Genomic DNA, 17,794 nt, shown 5'->3' with positions numbered 1-17,794 from the left:
CACTCAGGCTGTGGGGAGGGAGGGGCACGGCGTGCACGGCGAGCCTGCGGCGGCAGAGGCCGGCGTGACGTTGCACCAGCCCGAGGCTCGCCGTGCGTTCTCCCGGGGAAGTTGTGCCTGGATCACGGGACCCTGGCAGTGGCGAGCTGCACAGCCTCCCCGGAAGGGAGGTGTGGACAGTGACCTATGCTCGCACACAGGCTTCTTGGTGGCGGCAGCAGTAGCCTTAGTGTCTCATGCCCGTGTCTGGGGTTCGCGCTGATAGCCGCGGCTCACGCCCGTCTCTGGAGCTCCTTTAAGCAGCTCTCTGAATCCCCTCTCCTCGTGCACCAGGAAACAAAGAGGTAAGAAAACATCTCTTGCCTCTTCAGCAGCTCCAAACTTTTTCCCGGACTCCCTCCTGGCTAGCAGTGGCGCACTAGCCCCTTAAGGCTGAGTTCCCGCCGCCAACCCCAGTCCTCTCCCTGGGATCCGACCTCCGAAGCCCGAGCCTCAGCTCCCTGCCCCTCCCATCCCGGTGGGTGAGCAGACGAGCCTGTCTGGCTGGTGAGTGCTGGTCGGCACCGATCTTCCATGCGGGAATCTCCCCGCTTTGCCCTCCGCACCCCAGTGGCTGCGCTCTCCTCTGTGGCTCTGAAGCTTCCTCCCTGCCCACCCCCTGTCTCCGCCAGTGAAGGGGCTTCCAGTGTGTGGAAACCTTTCCTCCTTCACAGCTCCCTCCCACTGGTGCAGGTCCCATCCCTATTCTTTTGTCTCTGTTTTTTCTTTTTTCTTTTGCCCTACCCAGGTACGTGGGGAGTTTCTTGCCTTTTGGGAGGTCTGAGGTCTTCTGCCAGCGTTCAGTAGGTGTTCTGTAGGAGTTGTTCCACACGTAGATGTATTTCTGATGTATTTGTGGGGAGGAAGTTGATCTCCACGTCTTACTCTTCTGCCATCTTGAAACTCCAAGGCACCAGTTCTGACCCTGAACCTACACAAGCAATCTCAGGGCTCTCAGCCCTGTTGCTCTGTTTAGTTCTTCACACTGTGTGCTTTAATTTATGTTGATGTGCTGGTTCCTTTTCATCCTCCTAGGAGCTCCTTGTGGTCAGAGACTGTGTCTCCTTCCTCTTCATATTCCCAGAACCTGACAGAGCACATAGTAGATGCTCAACAAATAGGGGAGGAATTTCAGTGGGTATCACATGGAGTCAGAGATCATGCCTGAGTTTGTAAGGGGTTGTGTTCCTTCTACTACGGCTCAAAAAAAACGTTAAAGAGCAGTTAGGAAATAACAAGTGCTGGAGAGGGTGTGGAGAAAAGGAGACCCTCCTACACTGTTGGAGGAAACGTAAGTTGGTGCAGCCACCATGGAAAACAAAAACTAAAAAATAGAGGTACCATATGATCCTGCAGTCCCACTACTGGGCATATAACCAGACAAAACTATAATTCGAAAAGATACATGCACCCCTACGTTGTTCACAGCAGCACTATTTACAATAGCCAAGACATGGAAACGTGTCCATCAACAGATGAATGCATAAAGAAGATGTGATATATTATCACACACAGAATGAAATATATATATATATACACACACACACAGTGGAATATATATATATACACACACACACACATACACACAATGGAATATTACTCAGCCATAAAAAAGAATGAAATAATGCCATTTACAGCAACATGGATAGACCTAGAGATTATTATACTAAGTGACATCAGAAAGAGGAAGACAAATACCATATGATATCACTTACATGTGGAATCTAAAATATGGCACAGATGAACTTATCTACCAAACAGAAACAGACTCACAGACAAAGAGAAGAGACTTGTGGTTGCTAAGGGGGAAGGGGTGGGGGAGGTATGGATTGGGAGTGTGGCATTAGCAGGTGCAAACAATTATATATAAGGTGGATAAACAACAAGGTCCTACCACATAACATGGAGAGCTATATTCAATATCCTGTAATAAACCATAATGGAAAAGAATATGAATAAGAATACATATATATATATAACTGACTCACTTTGCTGTATAGTATAAATGAACACAACATTGTATATCAACTATAATTCAATAAAATAAAATTTAAAAAACAACAGGTAGGATTATAGCAGGGCCATGAAGGAAGGGTGGAAAACAGAATTTATGAGAATAGTCCTGAGAACACAGATAAAGGAACAAGATGTCAAATGCATCTTAGCCCCAAAGCATGTGTTCCATCCAGGATTTGATTGTGAGGTAGGAAAGGCCACACAGGCTACTTGAGGTGAAGAGGGTATATGTGGCTGGATGAGGAGCAAACTCACAGATACAGGAAATGAAATCTGCTCAGACCTCAGGTGAGTTGGAGTTAGGCATCTGCTAGGAGTGGAGAACATCTCTTGTCATGTCTACAAGGGTGGGGCCTGGCTTTGCAAGTTCCTTAACTACAGAAGCCACACACAGTATCTCATTCCTGCTTTCTCCGTCTCCATTGTATTTGGATTGGTTTGCTTCTGCTTATTTATCAGCCAATATTGCACGTCCTGATTTGTTAAGACCTCACAGTTCTATTGCCCACAACCTGTGGATGATGGTCTCTGTGGCCCTTAAATACTCTCTCAGGAGAATATGAGCTGATTGGCCACTGGTCAGTCAGCAGGTTGGCTGTCTGTGACCTTGTGGCCATTTCTTTACTCAGCTGGCCAAGACTGGGTGAGGGGGCAGTCAGACCTTACAGGGTGTTTGAGCGATTCACATTCTGTAGAAGGGGCTTTGGGCCGGCATGGCAATAAAATATGCCCAATGCAAGAAAAGGCACAGAGAGGGGTCCTCTCCAATGTTTAAAGGGTTTGACAAACTCCTTGTGGCCAGAGGGCTGGTACAAATGCTAGGCATTGTCTGCTCTGATGTAAGAAGCTAGGAAAGAGCTCCTTTCATAGGGTGTGTTACCACTGGGTCCATCTTGAAGCGCATGACCTTCTGCATAGAGTATGAGCTCAAGGATACGTGTGATCTCATGTCTACACCAGAGCTCTGCCTCCTTTACCCTGCCCCCTTTTTTCTTTACTTCTTTTGCCCTGGGTTAGGTTGGAGCTGAGAGGAGTGTAAGGAGGCATGATAATTGTGTCAAGGCGGGACAGGAAATTAAAACAGGACTGTCATTCCCCAAGGCAGGGGATCTGGTCCCCTGAATCAAGGTTTCCTGAAAGCAGAACATTCATTCAGTGTGCAGCAGGTATTTGCTGAGTGATTGCTCTGTGGCAAGTATTGTCATAGCCCCATGGGGGCTATGGTGATGAATGTGACAGATATGTCCCTGACCTCATGGAACATATAGTCTAGTGGGAGGAGACAGGCAATAAAAAAGAAAAATAATAAGACAATATTAGACAGTAAGTGCTGTAGAAGACAGCAACAGGGAGATGGGCTGGAGAGCCACTGGGAGGGTAACCTCACGTAGGTGGTTGGAGAGGACCTCTCTGATGTGGGGACACTGTCAGAAGGTGCTTAGGGCTGTCGTGTGAGAATGTCCTAGTGCCCCATTCCAACCGGCCCCATTCTGAGCTGCTCGTAAGGTCCAGTGTTGGCTGTTGTATTGATTATCTTTCAGGCCTCATTGAGGTTGCATGTAGCTTGTCTGCTAATAACGTGGTTCATCTCTGGGGAAAATGCTGATGGTGACTGGAATCTTTAATGTGTACTTCCTTTTAGGGTCTAATGTTGCGGTGCTTTCCTAGTCAGGGGGTAAAGGTGTAGGGATACTTGAGGTTATGTGAAACTTCTGGCTCATATTGGCAGAGGGGAAACACTCATGCAAAGTTTTGAGGTTCTTTGCTGAAGCTTTGATTTTAACTTTATTGAGTCCTTTTCCTTTAGGACTTTACATTTGCAGGAATGTGCATTCTTGGTAACATGTACATGCTTAGGAAGACCTGCACATGAGGACAGATAACTTGGCCAGGCCCAAATATACACATGGCTAATGCTAAGTGATGAACCAATGCATATTCTGTTTATTCTTTGCTATACTTAAATACTGGCTTTGCTACAGTTTTTTGATTCAACATCCATTACACTGGCGTTTCAATAGACTGATAATCAGATAGGTCCTCTTTTGAAGCAAATTTCTTTGGTCAGTGTTCAGAAAATGTGACATGATGTGTTCCATCTTGGAGAAAGGACATATTAACGTTTTATACTATGTTACAGATTTGAGGTTAAATACATCTGTTTTGCTCTCTTTAACTCACATTCCCAAACTTGTTTGGACAGTGCGCTGCTTTCTGGGGCACGATACCTAATAGTTGTGCTAGGTGTTCGTATGCAAATACTCATTGACCCTGCATCTCCCAACATTGAAATGTAGGCTCAGAGAAAGCCCCACGTACTTGTGGAAGTTTCAAGCACATTATCACTCACTTACAGGCACTAATGACTCTGATAATGTTGTAAAGTTTAGCATAAATAGGCTCATCATTAAAGTTGATGGCAGAAGTATAAACAAGGCCCACACTATGAAATTTACTGTTTGTTCATTATGCATCTGGAATTATCCTCCTGTCTCTAGCTGTCTCATACTGGGTGTTTATAAACCTACGTAGAATGTAGTATTACTTTGTTTTTCTGTGAGTGAGTTGATTTTTTAACATCTCCTCTCCCACACAGGGGATGACCAAGGCTGGGAAGGGCAGTTTTTGGCTTTTCCATGGTGATGTCTGCCATTCTGGTCATAAAGCTTTTCAGAGTACCATGATTTCACAGAAAAAACCAGCAGTAGATTCAGGGAAGTTAAGGGTCTGATGGTGTGACCTTGGCAAGGCACTGAGACTTGCGGAATCCTTGTGCCATTATCTGTTGGTAGAGATGCTTAGAGCATGATCCACCAGGAGGATGGCGTGAAGCACCCTGCTCTCACAAATGCAGAATGGAGTTGGCTGGTTGTACCTGCTGGTATAGGCTGAGGGACTTTGGGCAACGTACTTCGTCTCCTCCTTCCTCTAAAAGTGGAGGTAATTATAGGGAAATTGTGAGGATTAAGTGTGTAAATACTTGTAAAGTGCTTGGCGTATACACATGTATATATATATATATATCTCCTCAACAAACACTAATATATGTATATGAATATATTATGTAATATATATTATAATTGGTTATATAAATATATATTGGTATAATGTAATATATAACTTATATAAATATAGGTATGAAATCTATATATTCAACAAACACTAGCTTTTACATAAAACAGATGCCCTTGGATGCATGGGAAAGTGGGGAGTCATCCAAGATATTAATTATCCCTGGCTGGCAAGGATCCAGAGACCAAAAGTAAAAAGACCCTGAAACATGCTTATTGCCCTCACAGAGCATGGGCGTGAAAGCACGCTTGCCCCTGGCTGAGAAACAAAATAACACTTCGGTTATTTTGCCAAATGTCAACATCAGAGGAGGACTAACATTTATTCGAACAGTGCATCCATTTTGTGGGGAGGCTGGCTCTATTCTTTTACTGTCTGGATGAGGTGACAATGAAGGTTCAAAGGAGGACCGACAACCAGGGAGAAAGTGGAGGGAGAGGAGACAGACCAGAGGGGCCACAGGAGGAAGACTGGTGCCCTTTCCCAGGAACTCTCATTCTGCCTCCGTCTCACCATCTGCCAGGAGCTCAGAATTCCCCTCCATGCATGCGAGTGCCAGCTTGCAGATTCCTGCGGTCAGCCCTTCATATCTGCGGGTTCTGCATCCAGGAATTCAACCGACTGAGGGTAGAATTTCTGTGAATGCGGAAGCTGCAGATACGGAGACCTGACTGTACTATGCCATTTTTTTAACGTGATATGAGCAACCGGATTTTGGTATCTGTGGGGTGTGTGTGTGTGTGTGTGTGTGTGTGTGTGTGTGTGTGTGTTTTCCTGGAACCAATACCCTGTGGATACCCAGGGACGACTGTCTGTTGTAATTCCAAGGCTCCAATTCACTCTCACTTTCTTTTAAAAGTCACCTCCACCATCAATTCCCCTGGGAAGTTATCCTTAAAGCTATCGAACAGGTATTTCCCTATTTCTTACTCACAGACCTGCATATTCCTACCCCAGAGTTTTCTTGGACCATATTCACCTTTCTGAAGTTAACATCATAAATCGTATGCGATGGCACTGGGGGAGGGCTCTGAATATTTGTGACTTTAAGGTAATCAAAACAGTTAACCTCTATCTATCCTATTTGCTACAAGTTAATCATCACATGACTAAATTGTGCAGGCACTTTCTTGGGACACTGTATACTTGTAATTCTTTGCAGTCTATCTCATTAAATAGGAAGCTCCTTAAGGGGAAACTTTCTTCACCTCTACACCTTTACCTCTTAGTACTGGGTCAGCATAGGGCCTGTGGTCAGTAAGGCTGGTTGAATGTATTGATGAATATGAATGCAAATAAGTGAAAAGCACATAGACTTCTTGTTCAGTCAAGAGTGTGCTAAAGAAAACCAGTTTACCTGCTATTTTTGCTTAACGCTTGTGGAAAACTTGGGGTAAGACTGCCCGGTTCCTGAAATTCATTGCTGGCTCTTTCCCAATTTGCTGTAGTGCCAAGTGGGAGTTCTGAGATCTTGGTTTTGCCTCTGATTTGATTTAAGCCTTCCTGAGAGCAGGGACCAGCGTCTGTTTTATTTACAACCTTATTCCTAGCACAGTTGCTTGCGTATAATAGATGTTCAATAAATGAGTGATCAAAATACTTGGCACAGTCATATAACTATGTAAGACTATATGTATACACACACATATATATATATATACACGTTGTATATGTATACCTATATACCTATGCGTTATAATACATACACATTATAATATACATCTTTTGTGTATATACATATATATATATACACACATATAATCTATTCATATTCACGCTGTCTCATGCTATTCTAATTTACATATCCTCACTTACCATACCTTTACTATACCTTTGGTTACTCAAACAGGCCTCTTTCCTGCCTCAGGGCCTTTACACACGTCTAGGAAACTCTTACTTTAAATATCTACATGACCAATGCCCTCATCTCCTTTAGGAGATCCTGACCACTCTCTCCCCTTTTAAATTGTAATACCAACACTCTTCTTTCTCTTTTGCCTGCTTTGTTTTTCTCCGTGGTATTTACCACTGTTTGACAATATATATTTTGCTTATTTCTTACTGCTCCATTTCCACCCCTCTTCAAATGTGAGCTCCATGAGAGCAGGGCATTTTGTCTCTTTTCTTTTTTGCTGATCCCGAGGGCCTAGATCAGTGCCTGGAATACTTTATTGAGGTTGGTTTCAATAAATCTTTGCTGAAGGGATTACCCCTCAACACGGTTATATTAGGTGGTTGTACTGTATGGGCCATGACGATTTAATTTTGAGTGAATGTAACACTACGTGCTGACTCTCTTATAATAGAATAATATTTTGAAAGTTAAATAGTTCTTTGAGCTCCTTAGGAAAGGGTCATAACTTTGTCTTATGGGTGATCATTTTTAGCACGACGCCAAACTTTTTGAGCCACTGTTTGGTAGCAGATTTTGTGCCCTGATTAGAAGTGTGGTCCCTTTTCCCTGGTAACTGTTCTTAGAACCTATCAACCTGCAGTGTCTTATTTTCACTGGAGGAAACTGAGTGTTTCTTTCTTTGCTTCAGATGGTCACATCTTTAGATCCTGAAGCAAGAGCCGCGGCCCATTCTCTCAGGAGTCCAAATGCAGCAACAGATTTTGCCTCTAAGCAAGTAAGATATGCCATAAAAACGAGCAACTTTCCTTACCAGCCTGTCTCTCATTTGAATTTTTGATGCCTCGGTGGTCAGTTGGAGATGATAGCTGGTTATAAGAAAGTCTCTGCATTGGAAGGGGGAATACATACACCATTTCCCTCAGGGCCTCCTGCTTTTGCTTAATAACGTAATTCCTTGGAGTCCACGGTCTTTACCTCTATCCTCTTTACTTGGAGACCCTGCTGGTTCCTCTGAGAAATGCATAATTTGACATAGCTGGTTAGTAAAACCCAGATCTGGGGTCAAACTCTATCAGCCCAGCAATACTTGAGCACAGGGGCAACACTGAAGATGGAAGGACTTCACAGCTGCTGGAGATAGCTGTGTAGATGCTTCTAGCAATGCATTCCTTGAGGGGTGGGCAAGCTCACGATAGGCAGGGGACTGAATGTGTGGACTTGGAGGCCAGTCGCTCTCTGGACCTCTTTGATGTGCCTGCCATCTTGTGAACCATAGAAGGCATTTTGCCAGAGTTTCGTTGAAATTCTTCTGCAGTGAGGGCTTTTGCCTGCTCCAGGCAAAAGAAGTGGCTTTTCCCTACTTCTCTCCCTAAGTCATTGCTCTAAGGATCCTGGCTCAGCATCTTCTGTAACCTCTAATGGCTGTCTGAAGCCTGTGTTTAGTGATTAGCCTCCCCTAGAGTTCTCCCACCTCCTATTAGTTCTTCTGTTATCTGGAGAATCATTCAATATGGTTTGGAGGAGAAGAAAAACAGATAAATCTGTGTTGCCAAGAACACCCTTCATCATTTTTGGATGGGACTATCTATCTTTGGTTTCTTCTGGGGTTGGTTCCAGGTGGGATGGGTTGGGGGCAATGTCTCCTACTAGCCTGAAAAGCTGGTGTTGCTCAGTGGTTTTTGAAGATGTATATTCATCAGGGACTGATGGTTTGAAAGGATCCTAAGTCACGTTTCTCTCAGCTATGTGAACACAAAGAAAGAAATTCACCTTTCTTTGTCTCCCTTTTCGTCAGCAGAATCCTATTTTTAAGTCATTGGCATATAATTCAGCTTCCCTTACAACCAGGTCCTGGCATTCCTTTTAGGAATTTTTAGAGCCATTCATGGTATGTGACTAAGTTAGGGCAGAGTGTATTATCTCAGTTCTCTCCTGGCAATACGTACATTTGAGGAGAGTGCTATTTTCAGCAAGTTGCCAGTGTAGCATTGTCCAACGATCAGGCCAAGAAATCACAGATCCTGGGCATTGTTGTGAACAAAAGAAATTTCTTGTTCCTGTCGCCAGGCAATGTGATTACAGGGCCCGTGATCAGATACATGACCCAAGATGGATGCCTTCCTGAATGTGACTCAGGTTTATCTGTACTGTCCCCACCTTTATCTCTGAGCGCGTCCTTTGCATTTGAAGATGACATGCCTGTTGGATTTATTTCCAGTTCTGCCCTCCACCATGGTGTTTACCCTTGATGCCATGCTGAGGGTGAATCATTCCCTCACCTGTGCCTTTGTGGTCTAGTGTCTACACAGCCAGGTGTCAGGCAGGCATCTCGGGCAGTTTTTGGCCCCTGGCTGAGTGATGATCTCCTCATAACCTCTGGAGTGATGGGGCAGAAGATGGGTTCACCTCTGCTTGGTACCTGGAGATACCCCAGCTCTTCCCCATTCTCTGCTGGGAAGGAGCCAGCCTGTTTTTGTTTGTTTGTTTTTTGGAGAGGCTTCCCGTTGGGTTTTCAGATGAACTTGTTTCAGAGATGCTGCCTTTCAGGTTTAATCCTGTGGATAATTGAGCCGTAATGGACCAGAGTTTTACACACCTCCTTTTTGGTGTGCTCATTTCCAGCATTTAAGCCCACAAATGAGCACTTCCCTTGTGAGCCACTGAGGGTGCAGATTGCCTGATGCTTTTGCTCAAATGCTTATTAATATGTGGGAAGGAAGGAAGGGCGGGCACCCTTGTGTGGGACACACACAAGATCCTTTCATGCACCGTCAAGAATCCTAAGGTATCCTCAGGGCCATGAGCACAGGAAACAAGTCAGGGTGACAGCAAACAATAATCTTCATGTTGGGATTGTGTTTATTTCTCACTAAACAGGATCATTTGGGTGAATTTGCATCAATTAATAGCACAAGTCTGTTTTTCTCTCCACTTAAACACTGTAAAAAAAAAAAAAGAAAGCAGTGTTTACTCAAGCAATTTGTATTTCACACTTGGAGCCATTAATGTCAGTTGATTTTTTAAATAATCATCTAGCAAAAATTCACTAGTAAATATATGTAATTAAAAGTTTCTGATGGTAGAGAAAAACAATTTAGTAACCCGATTCTTTTGAAATAGCTTAACCCACTTTGCATCCACCATCGATTCAGAGGAAGAAAAACTGTACTGGAGAACTGCACGGAGTTCACACGGAGATATTGCTGATGGAAACAAGCTTCCCTTGGTGGATCACAATATAGGGCCCAAAACACAGAAGTTAAAAGAGGTACTGGATATGAAGCCACGGAGTGTCTTGTAGGTTAAAGAAGCAAGTCTCAAAATCAATACTCTCACTTAATAGATGGTCCCCGCTGTGTTTCCAGGCAGGATGAAACGTATTCATATGCACACACTAGGATCTTTGCATTTACACGGATTTCTCCTGATGTTTCCAGTTGAATTGAGTTGGCAGGCTAACGGGAAAGCTGACCATTCCAATGGTCAAAGGCCTTGGCTGTTCTGAGAAGAGAGATAATTCTATTCTTTCGCTTCCTAGCGAGAACAAGCAGGAACTGCATGCTGTTAGGCCTGGTAAGACTTCAGTGATTTGCAAAGGAGAATGCATTTCATGTGACCAAGCTGGTTAGTCCCAGGCATATACTTTGGGATTTCACCAGGAACAACCAGAGGCCCCAAAACAAACAGCCCTAAAGGATTTGTGAACAGGAAGTGTTCCTTCCCTTGTTGACCTTAACTTATATGTTGAGTAAGCAAGTCCCTGCTCTGTATACCCTGGCATATCTAAGGCAACTTTGAATTTCACTGCAATTGGACTGTGTCCAATTGTCCCTTTGGTTCTGGTTCTGAAAACTGCCAAGAATTGGAGGTTGAGAGAGACCTGACTTAACGAGAGAAACTGACTTGGAACAGGCTGTGGGTGGATATGCATATTTCTCAGGTTCTCGGTGTGTTACCTGACCCTCAGGGGGGGATTAAGAGGGGCACACATGACTAGGTGGCCCTGTCTGACTGCAGTTTCACTGCAAACCTGGCAGGGTGTTTGTTGTTCTAACTTTTAAATGTCTCATAGCTAGTTTAATCTGGTGAGCACACAGACCGTGGGTGTGGAGAGTTTATACTCAGAATCTTGGGTTCCACAATAACCTTGGCCTTCTGGGGCCCCGGTTTTCTCTTTGGCATGAAGCTCTTCAAATGCTTGCATGACAGTCTGTGAATATGACTGGAACGTTTTCCACAATCATGGGAGATGGCTTTTTTGGGGGGCGGTAGTTAAGAATTGGGTTAATTTCATCTTAGGCTTGTCAGGCAGTTTTGTCTAGATAGAAGGGGAAAAAATGGGTTAGACATTGCTTGATTATTTGGCTAGCACTTTGGAGAAGGGATTTTTGAAAAAGCTGTTTGCTTGTACACAGTGATCTCCCTCTGACCCCTTGTTTGTGGCTTAGAAATATTGAAGCTACATTGAGATATGAATCTGCCATTGGCTAGAAGCCAGGAATGTCATCTAGGGTTTTGTTTAATGTGCTTCCCTATGCCCACTGTGCTTCCATTTCTTGCAGAGGCAGAATGGTCCAGTAGATGAGGCATGGACCGTGAGGCTTGGCCTCTGAATTTTGGAAGGTGACTTCCTCCTTCTGTCCTTACTATATCACATTAAGGCAACTCATCCTAATTGATCTGTTTCTGTTTGTGCATCTTGTGTAGTGTAATCGGACTGGAGAGACTGGAATGGGAACTAACATTCTCTGAAGGCCTGTGCCATGCTGAGCACCTATTACATCTGATTGCACTGGAGACTCAGAACAGCCTGTATGAGTTTGCTTGGGCTGCCATAACAAAACACCACAGACTGGTTGGCTTAAACAACAGAAGTTTATTTTCTCACAGTTCTGGAGGTTAGAAGTCCAAGATCAAGGTGTCAGCAGGGTTCATTCTGAGGCCTCTCTCCTTGGCTTGCAAATGGCTCTCTTCTTCTTTTGTCTTCTCATGGTCTTTCCTCTGTGTGGATCTGTATCTAATACTTCTCTTATTATAAGGACACCAGTCATATTGCATTAGGGTCCACCCATCTGTCCTCATTTTACCTTCATAACCTCTTTATAGGCTTTATCTCCCAATACAGTCACATTCTGAGGTCCTGGCGGTTAGGACTTCAACATAGGGATTTTGGGGTGGGACACAGTGCAGCCCGTAACACAGCCCCTGTGCATCGGTTCAACGTCACAATTTTTAGGTGAGAAAACAGGCTGGAAAAGGCTGTTTAACATTACACAGAGAGAAGCAGGGCCAAGGCTTGAATCCTTCTCTGGTTCTACATTCTGTGCTCTATTTCGTTTCTCTATTTCTGTTGAAGCAGACCTCCCTCCCAGAGATAGTTGGTACAATGACTTCACAAGTGCAGCATTTCCTTGGGCTTCCCTGGTGGCGCAGTTGTTGAGAGTCCGCCTGCCAATGCAGGGGACACAGGTTCGTGCCCCGGTCCGGGAAGATCCCACATGCCGCGGAGCGGCTGGGCCCGTGAGCCATGGCCGCTGGGCCTGCGTGTCCGGAGCCTGTGCTCCACAACGGGAGAGGCCACAATAGTGAGAGGCCCGCATACCACACACACACAAAAAACAAACAAAAAAGCAAGTGCAGCGTTTCCATAGCACTGTTCTTGTGGTTCTTCACCTCTGATTCTGACTTTCTGGGGAGGGTTGGTAACTTAGAGTCTGCTTGTGTTACACTCAAACCATAGGGTCTTATGACACCCGTCCACATGTTTACTAATGCACCGTAACTCGTAGACTTCCCATGTGCTTCATCAGAAATCCAACTACAGGAACATAGAATCTAGACTTTAAAAGATCATTCTCTGTGAAAATGGCAAATGGACTTGTTATTACCTGTGCATCACCTCTTCAGAGCCCAAGTTCACAGAATAAACACTCATCGACCCGGTTGACTCTACCCTTCATAATCTTGAAGGAGTTCAATTAAGTGCCTGTACAGTGGCTCCATATGTTGGTGGGATGCAAGGTGCCAATATTTTGGTACTGCTTTCTCATTAAAATGATCAGGGCATAAGCCTGGAAGATTCCAGTGTGCCTCTCACCTGGGACCTCCCCAAGGGAAACGTGACTGCCAAGCAAACCAGAAATATTGTCAGAGAGGAAGCACCCCCTCTGCTGGCTCCTCTCCTGGACTGAGTCATTAATGAGCACTTTTTCCCCTTGGCAGGACCAGGTAAGTTGAAGTGTACCTCCTGTGGTGTTTAAATGCGTTCTGGTTACTCCCATGATAGCGATGCATGAAGAATCAACATATTGGACCCCCACCCCCGAGTATGTGTTAAGTTCTGAAGGATTCATCAAAACTGCACTATGTTGTGTGCAATTACACCCTTGAAAGGCAAAATAAATTTGCTGGAGCAGGAGCAGCTCTCGTACCACCTCTAGCTGGAATGAGGCATTTTCCAGTTCTATTACCAACAGATGAGTTTTTGCTCAGGCACATTTTTCAGGAGGTAGGATGGGCTAGATGGAGACATCTACAAAACATTTTATAGATGGGAAGAGAACAGGAAGTCAAGCTCTTCTTGTGTTACCCTTTGGAACTGGGTAAATACCAAGCAAAATCCTTCCATCAGAAGGAGCACTGGATTGTGTCATTTTTCTTATTCAAGAAGAAAATGCCAATGAGTTGTCTTGGGAATAATGGAAGGAGTAGACCCTCTGTTGTCTGCCAGGGTCCTCTGTGGTAATGGGCATGCCCTGAAAAGGGGGTTTTAGGGAAGGATTTCTCTACTCACTTAGCCATGCTCCTCCATTCATGAAGATGAAGAGCTGGTGTGTATCTCCATTTCAGGTGAACAGAGTCCTGGAGCAAACTTGTTTCTCCCTGACACAGCTATGCTTGAAGTCACCCAGGGTGGCTCCTTACCATGGTACCTCTGCCCTGCCATTTAAATGTTCTGGTGGTGCCAAATTGCACATTGTATAGTCATCTTAGTTTATTTTATTTATTTATTTATTTTTTTTGCGGTACGTGGGCCTCTCCCGTTGCGGAGCACAGGCTCCGGGCACGCAGGCTCAGCGGCCATGGCTCACGGGCCCAGCCGCTCCGTGGCATGTGGGATCCTCCCGGACCGGGACACGAACCCGTGTCCCCTGCATCGGCAGGTGGACTCTCAACCACTGTGCCACCAGGGAAGCCCTACTGTATTTTTTTAATAGTTAGAGTGTGTTGAAAAGAGCTGGGAAGCTGTATATTCAGTTCACCAAGGAGTGAAAGAGGAAAGGTTTGGCGCCGGATTGCTCTGCTGTGACACACGATAGCCAAGCAGTCACAGAAACGGTATTTTGGAGCTAGCCCTGTGAGCTAAAGGAGAATGAGAGCATTGTGAGGTCTGCTGGAAGGGAGTTAAGAAGTTAAAAAAAATCTTAATGAAGGCATGCATGAGACCAGAATTACATTTTTCTTTGTCCACTTTTGACAATAAACTTCCTGCTTCAGCCAGACTGCCAAGGCTCAAGAGAGGCTGGTAAGGATGGAGAGTGCAGCATGCTGCTAATGGCATGACTTTGTCTCCATGTCTCTTGTTCCAACAGGGGTAAAAAAATTAGTGAATCAAAATGCCTAAGTCATTCCCATAAATAATCCAAAATTGTCTTCCTTGCAAGAAAAAATATTATATAGAATGATGTGAAATTCTTGAATTCATAAGTTCAAGCCCTGACTGTGTTAAATGTAGCAATTAGAAAAATAAGGATAATGTGTTTAATTTATACAAAGTACATTTGTTTGTTTTGTTTTTCAAAGTTCAGAAATAAATTTTATTGGGCGATGCATTGAAAACTCTCATGACATCTGGAATATGGAGATCTAATTGCTGATTCAATGGCATTGCGAACACGCAAACATATTTCCTTAGTGAAATGTCAAAAAGGCGGCAATCAAAATGAAGCGTTTCAGCATTAAAATGAAGAAATGATGACTGGATTGATTTGTAAACATTTATCTCTAAGCTTACTTTATGAAAAAGAAGGAATAAGTTTGGGAACATGATGGCAAATTTGCACATTCTCAGTCCCCAGTGTCGTGAGGGCATAGAAGTCTCAAGATGCCTGGTGGGTTCAATCAAAATTTGTATTTCCCCAAACTCTGATAAGCCCACTTGACTTTTTATGTGAGGTTTACTGCGCTTTAATGAACAGCAAGAGGTTGCAAGGGGATTGAGAAAGGAATGGCTTTCTTTTTCACCTCCAGCTTAGTTATTTTAAGACAGAAGATTTCTCTATCTTTGAAATAATCACTTTTTAATGCATTTTGGAGTCATTTACTTATCCTGTGATGTTGGTAGGTGACAGTGGTTACTTTCACTTGTGTTACTGCATAAGCTTGGTAGGGAACCTCTGGTTCTGGTTTGGCCTGGCTGTGCCACCACTACCACTTCTTAGAGCTAGCTGTCCTGAAGGCCAGTGTTTGTTTACTCTGATTACATACTGAAGACAGATCATGATTTAAGGGTATACCTCAAAACCAAAATGTGTTAGGCCACCTCACAGAGAAGGCAGGTAAACTTGTTTCTGAAACAATGTTCCTTTGTGCTTGTTTATACAATCTCTACATTCTAGAGAAGCAGTCCAGAACGAAGTTTCCAATGAAAGGGAGAAACTTGTTAAATCGATGAAATCCACCATGTATGGAGGGACTCACAATTTCTTGACCACGAAATGAATAATCTCTCCCCAGTGAGTATGTTTTCGGGTTCCCAGATTATGTCAATCATATACAATGAAACCTTTCTTCAATGAAGACCTGATAAAGAAATAAAAATCTGCTTGAGGAAAGAAGTTGCCTTCCCCAGAGGCAATGCATTTGTAAGGTCTCCACTGTATTGTACTTCCAAATAACATTTATTTCTGTAGTGTAAATATGCAAGAGTTCATTTTAATAAAAAGTAAGTCCTAAAATAAGATAAAACCCATGACTAGACTTGCATTTGAAGATTTAGAGTGTATTCATCTGCTGGTTTTTGGTATAAATATTCATTGGTTTTGAGCTCTCAGGTGTTGGAACTTTTAATCTGCATTCAGATGGAGGTACTTTAATCAGAGTTCATAAAAGTCTGCAACTTTCCCCCCGACCAAGGAAAAAAAGAACAGAGTAACAGATAGCATAGAGGGTGCTAGGGCTTCAAAATAGCCCACCAAGCTGAACTGCATTGCTAAAGGGGCACGAATAAACATCAAATGCCATTTTGTACCATAATATCAATATTCTATTAAAAATAAATCTCTTTCTGTTAGACCGAAAAGCCTCAAAAGCCTGTCACTTGACTGCAGTCTTCGGAGATGACTGATAATGGGTAAAAAATCCCACAGCATCTGTTTACCATGTACTCACACAAACTGTTAGGAATGTTTTTAAATGTCAGCAGTAAGTATGCGTGTGTATTAGCTATCACAGAGCCATGTCGCCACCATGATGGCACCAGGGACAGCTCTAAATTAGGTAGGTCAGGTGAGGAAGGTACCAGAGGAGCCCTTTGAAAGGATGTTGTTTGTCTGGGAGAAAAACAAAACAAAACAAAACCTGAACTGCAAATGTTAATACGTGAATACCTGGGAAACCCCCTCCACCTGATTTTAAATCAAGCTTTAAATCAAGAAATGTTTATCAGGATCCCAAGCATAAGGTCAGTTTTGGGAGAGCAGAGTTTAGACGGAAAACACTTTGCACTAGATGAATTTTGCATTAGCAAGTTCTCAGATTTTTCTTGGTAACCTAAGCACATATCAAGAGAAAAAAGTCATTGAGGTACAGTCGCTGACTAAACGATGTAATGGTGGTTAGCAGCTGCTGGATTACTTGAGAATTCTGTGCCATTTAGCTACGTAGAGGGGAAACACTGCATATTGTCCCAGCAAAGTCATGGGGACTCCAAGCCATCTTCAAAATGAGCTTTACAGCAGTTTTCACTTTCTTCAAAAAACAATAAGAGGTTTGGTAATTTATTTTGATAATGGCTTTTATTTTTTCTGGTCTGGTAAAGCCCCATGAAGGTACCATAGCTTACTGATGACTAGGGAGTGTAGGGAGTCCGAAAGGACTGAAAATGAACTTTGGTTTCACCCCTTGCAAAATTGCAACATTGGATGTGTTTAGTGTTTAATGTCTCTGCCTCAGTTTCTTCTTTTTCAAAATGGGTTTGATAATAACACCACCTACATTGGGTTGTTGGAAGGATTCGACAGCTGATGCATGAGAAGTGCCTTTCTCAGCACTCAGTGAATGCTCCAGACAAATTCAGAGGGAGGCCAGTGTGAATTAGTGAAAAGCCTAAACTGTGCTATGTTTTCTTTTTTTTAATTTTTATTTATTTATTTATTTATTAACATGTTTATTGGGGTATAATTGCTTTAAAATGGTGTGTTAGTTTTCTGCTTTATAGCAAAGTGAATCATGTGCTGTGCTTTAACATAAATGTGGGTTTGTTATTTTCAAGTGTGTATAAGAATCATGCCATGCTGTCTAGAGAGTTGTGCCTTAGTGATTTGGTGGTATGTTTCAAAATTTACGTATCAGGGCTTCTGGCCTCTGCTTATATCGTGAGAGGTGTGTTTGTATACAAAGTGGTTCCTTCTCAAGTGCTCAGAAGAGTGGGCATCCTTTCTGATCTTGTTTTCAGCATTAATTGGCATATTAAGCTCCTTTTTAAAGAATAGAATCAAGGTCACCTTTAGAATACCTCACATTCTGTTTATTATTTTAAGTAGTGGTGTTTTAACTAATGTGGTTTTATTTTTGTTTGGCAAACCATATAAA

The 17,794-nt window shown here is 43.4% G+C and overlaps 1 protein-coding gene across 2 annotated transcripts in view; it reads left to right on the top strand.

The window, feature by feature from the left end:
• Window positions 1-17,794, top strand: part of PPARGC1A (PPARG coactivator 1 alpha) — a gene marked incomplete at both ends in the record, with an annotated part of 680,253 nt that overhangs the window by 323,298 nt on the left and 339,161 nt on the right. Inside the window, one exon of one of the 2 annotated variants that reach the window (XM_079700905.1) lies at window positions 7,671-7,757. The exons of the other annotated variant lie outside the window; for it this stretch is intronic. Coding sequence (XP_079557031.1) covers window positions 7,671-7,757 — 87 coding nt within the window. Of the gene's footprint in view, window positions 1-7,670; window positions 7,758-17,794 lie in introns of those variants that run through there. 2 annotated transcript variants of the gene reach the window in all.

This window comes from Hyperoodon ampullatus, assembly GCF_949752795.1.
Source record: "Hyperoodon ampullatus genome assembly, chromosome: 1".
Classification (NCBI taxonomy): domain Eukaryota; kingdom Metazoa; phylum Chordata; class Mammalia; order Artiodactyla; family Ziphiidae; genus Hyperoodon; species Hyperoodon ampullatus.
The sequence above is the reverse complement of the archived record's forward strand: the minus strand, read 5'-3'. Positions and strand labels throughout refer to the sequence as shown.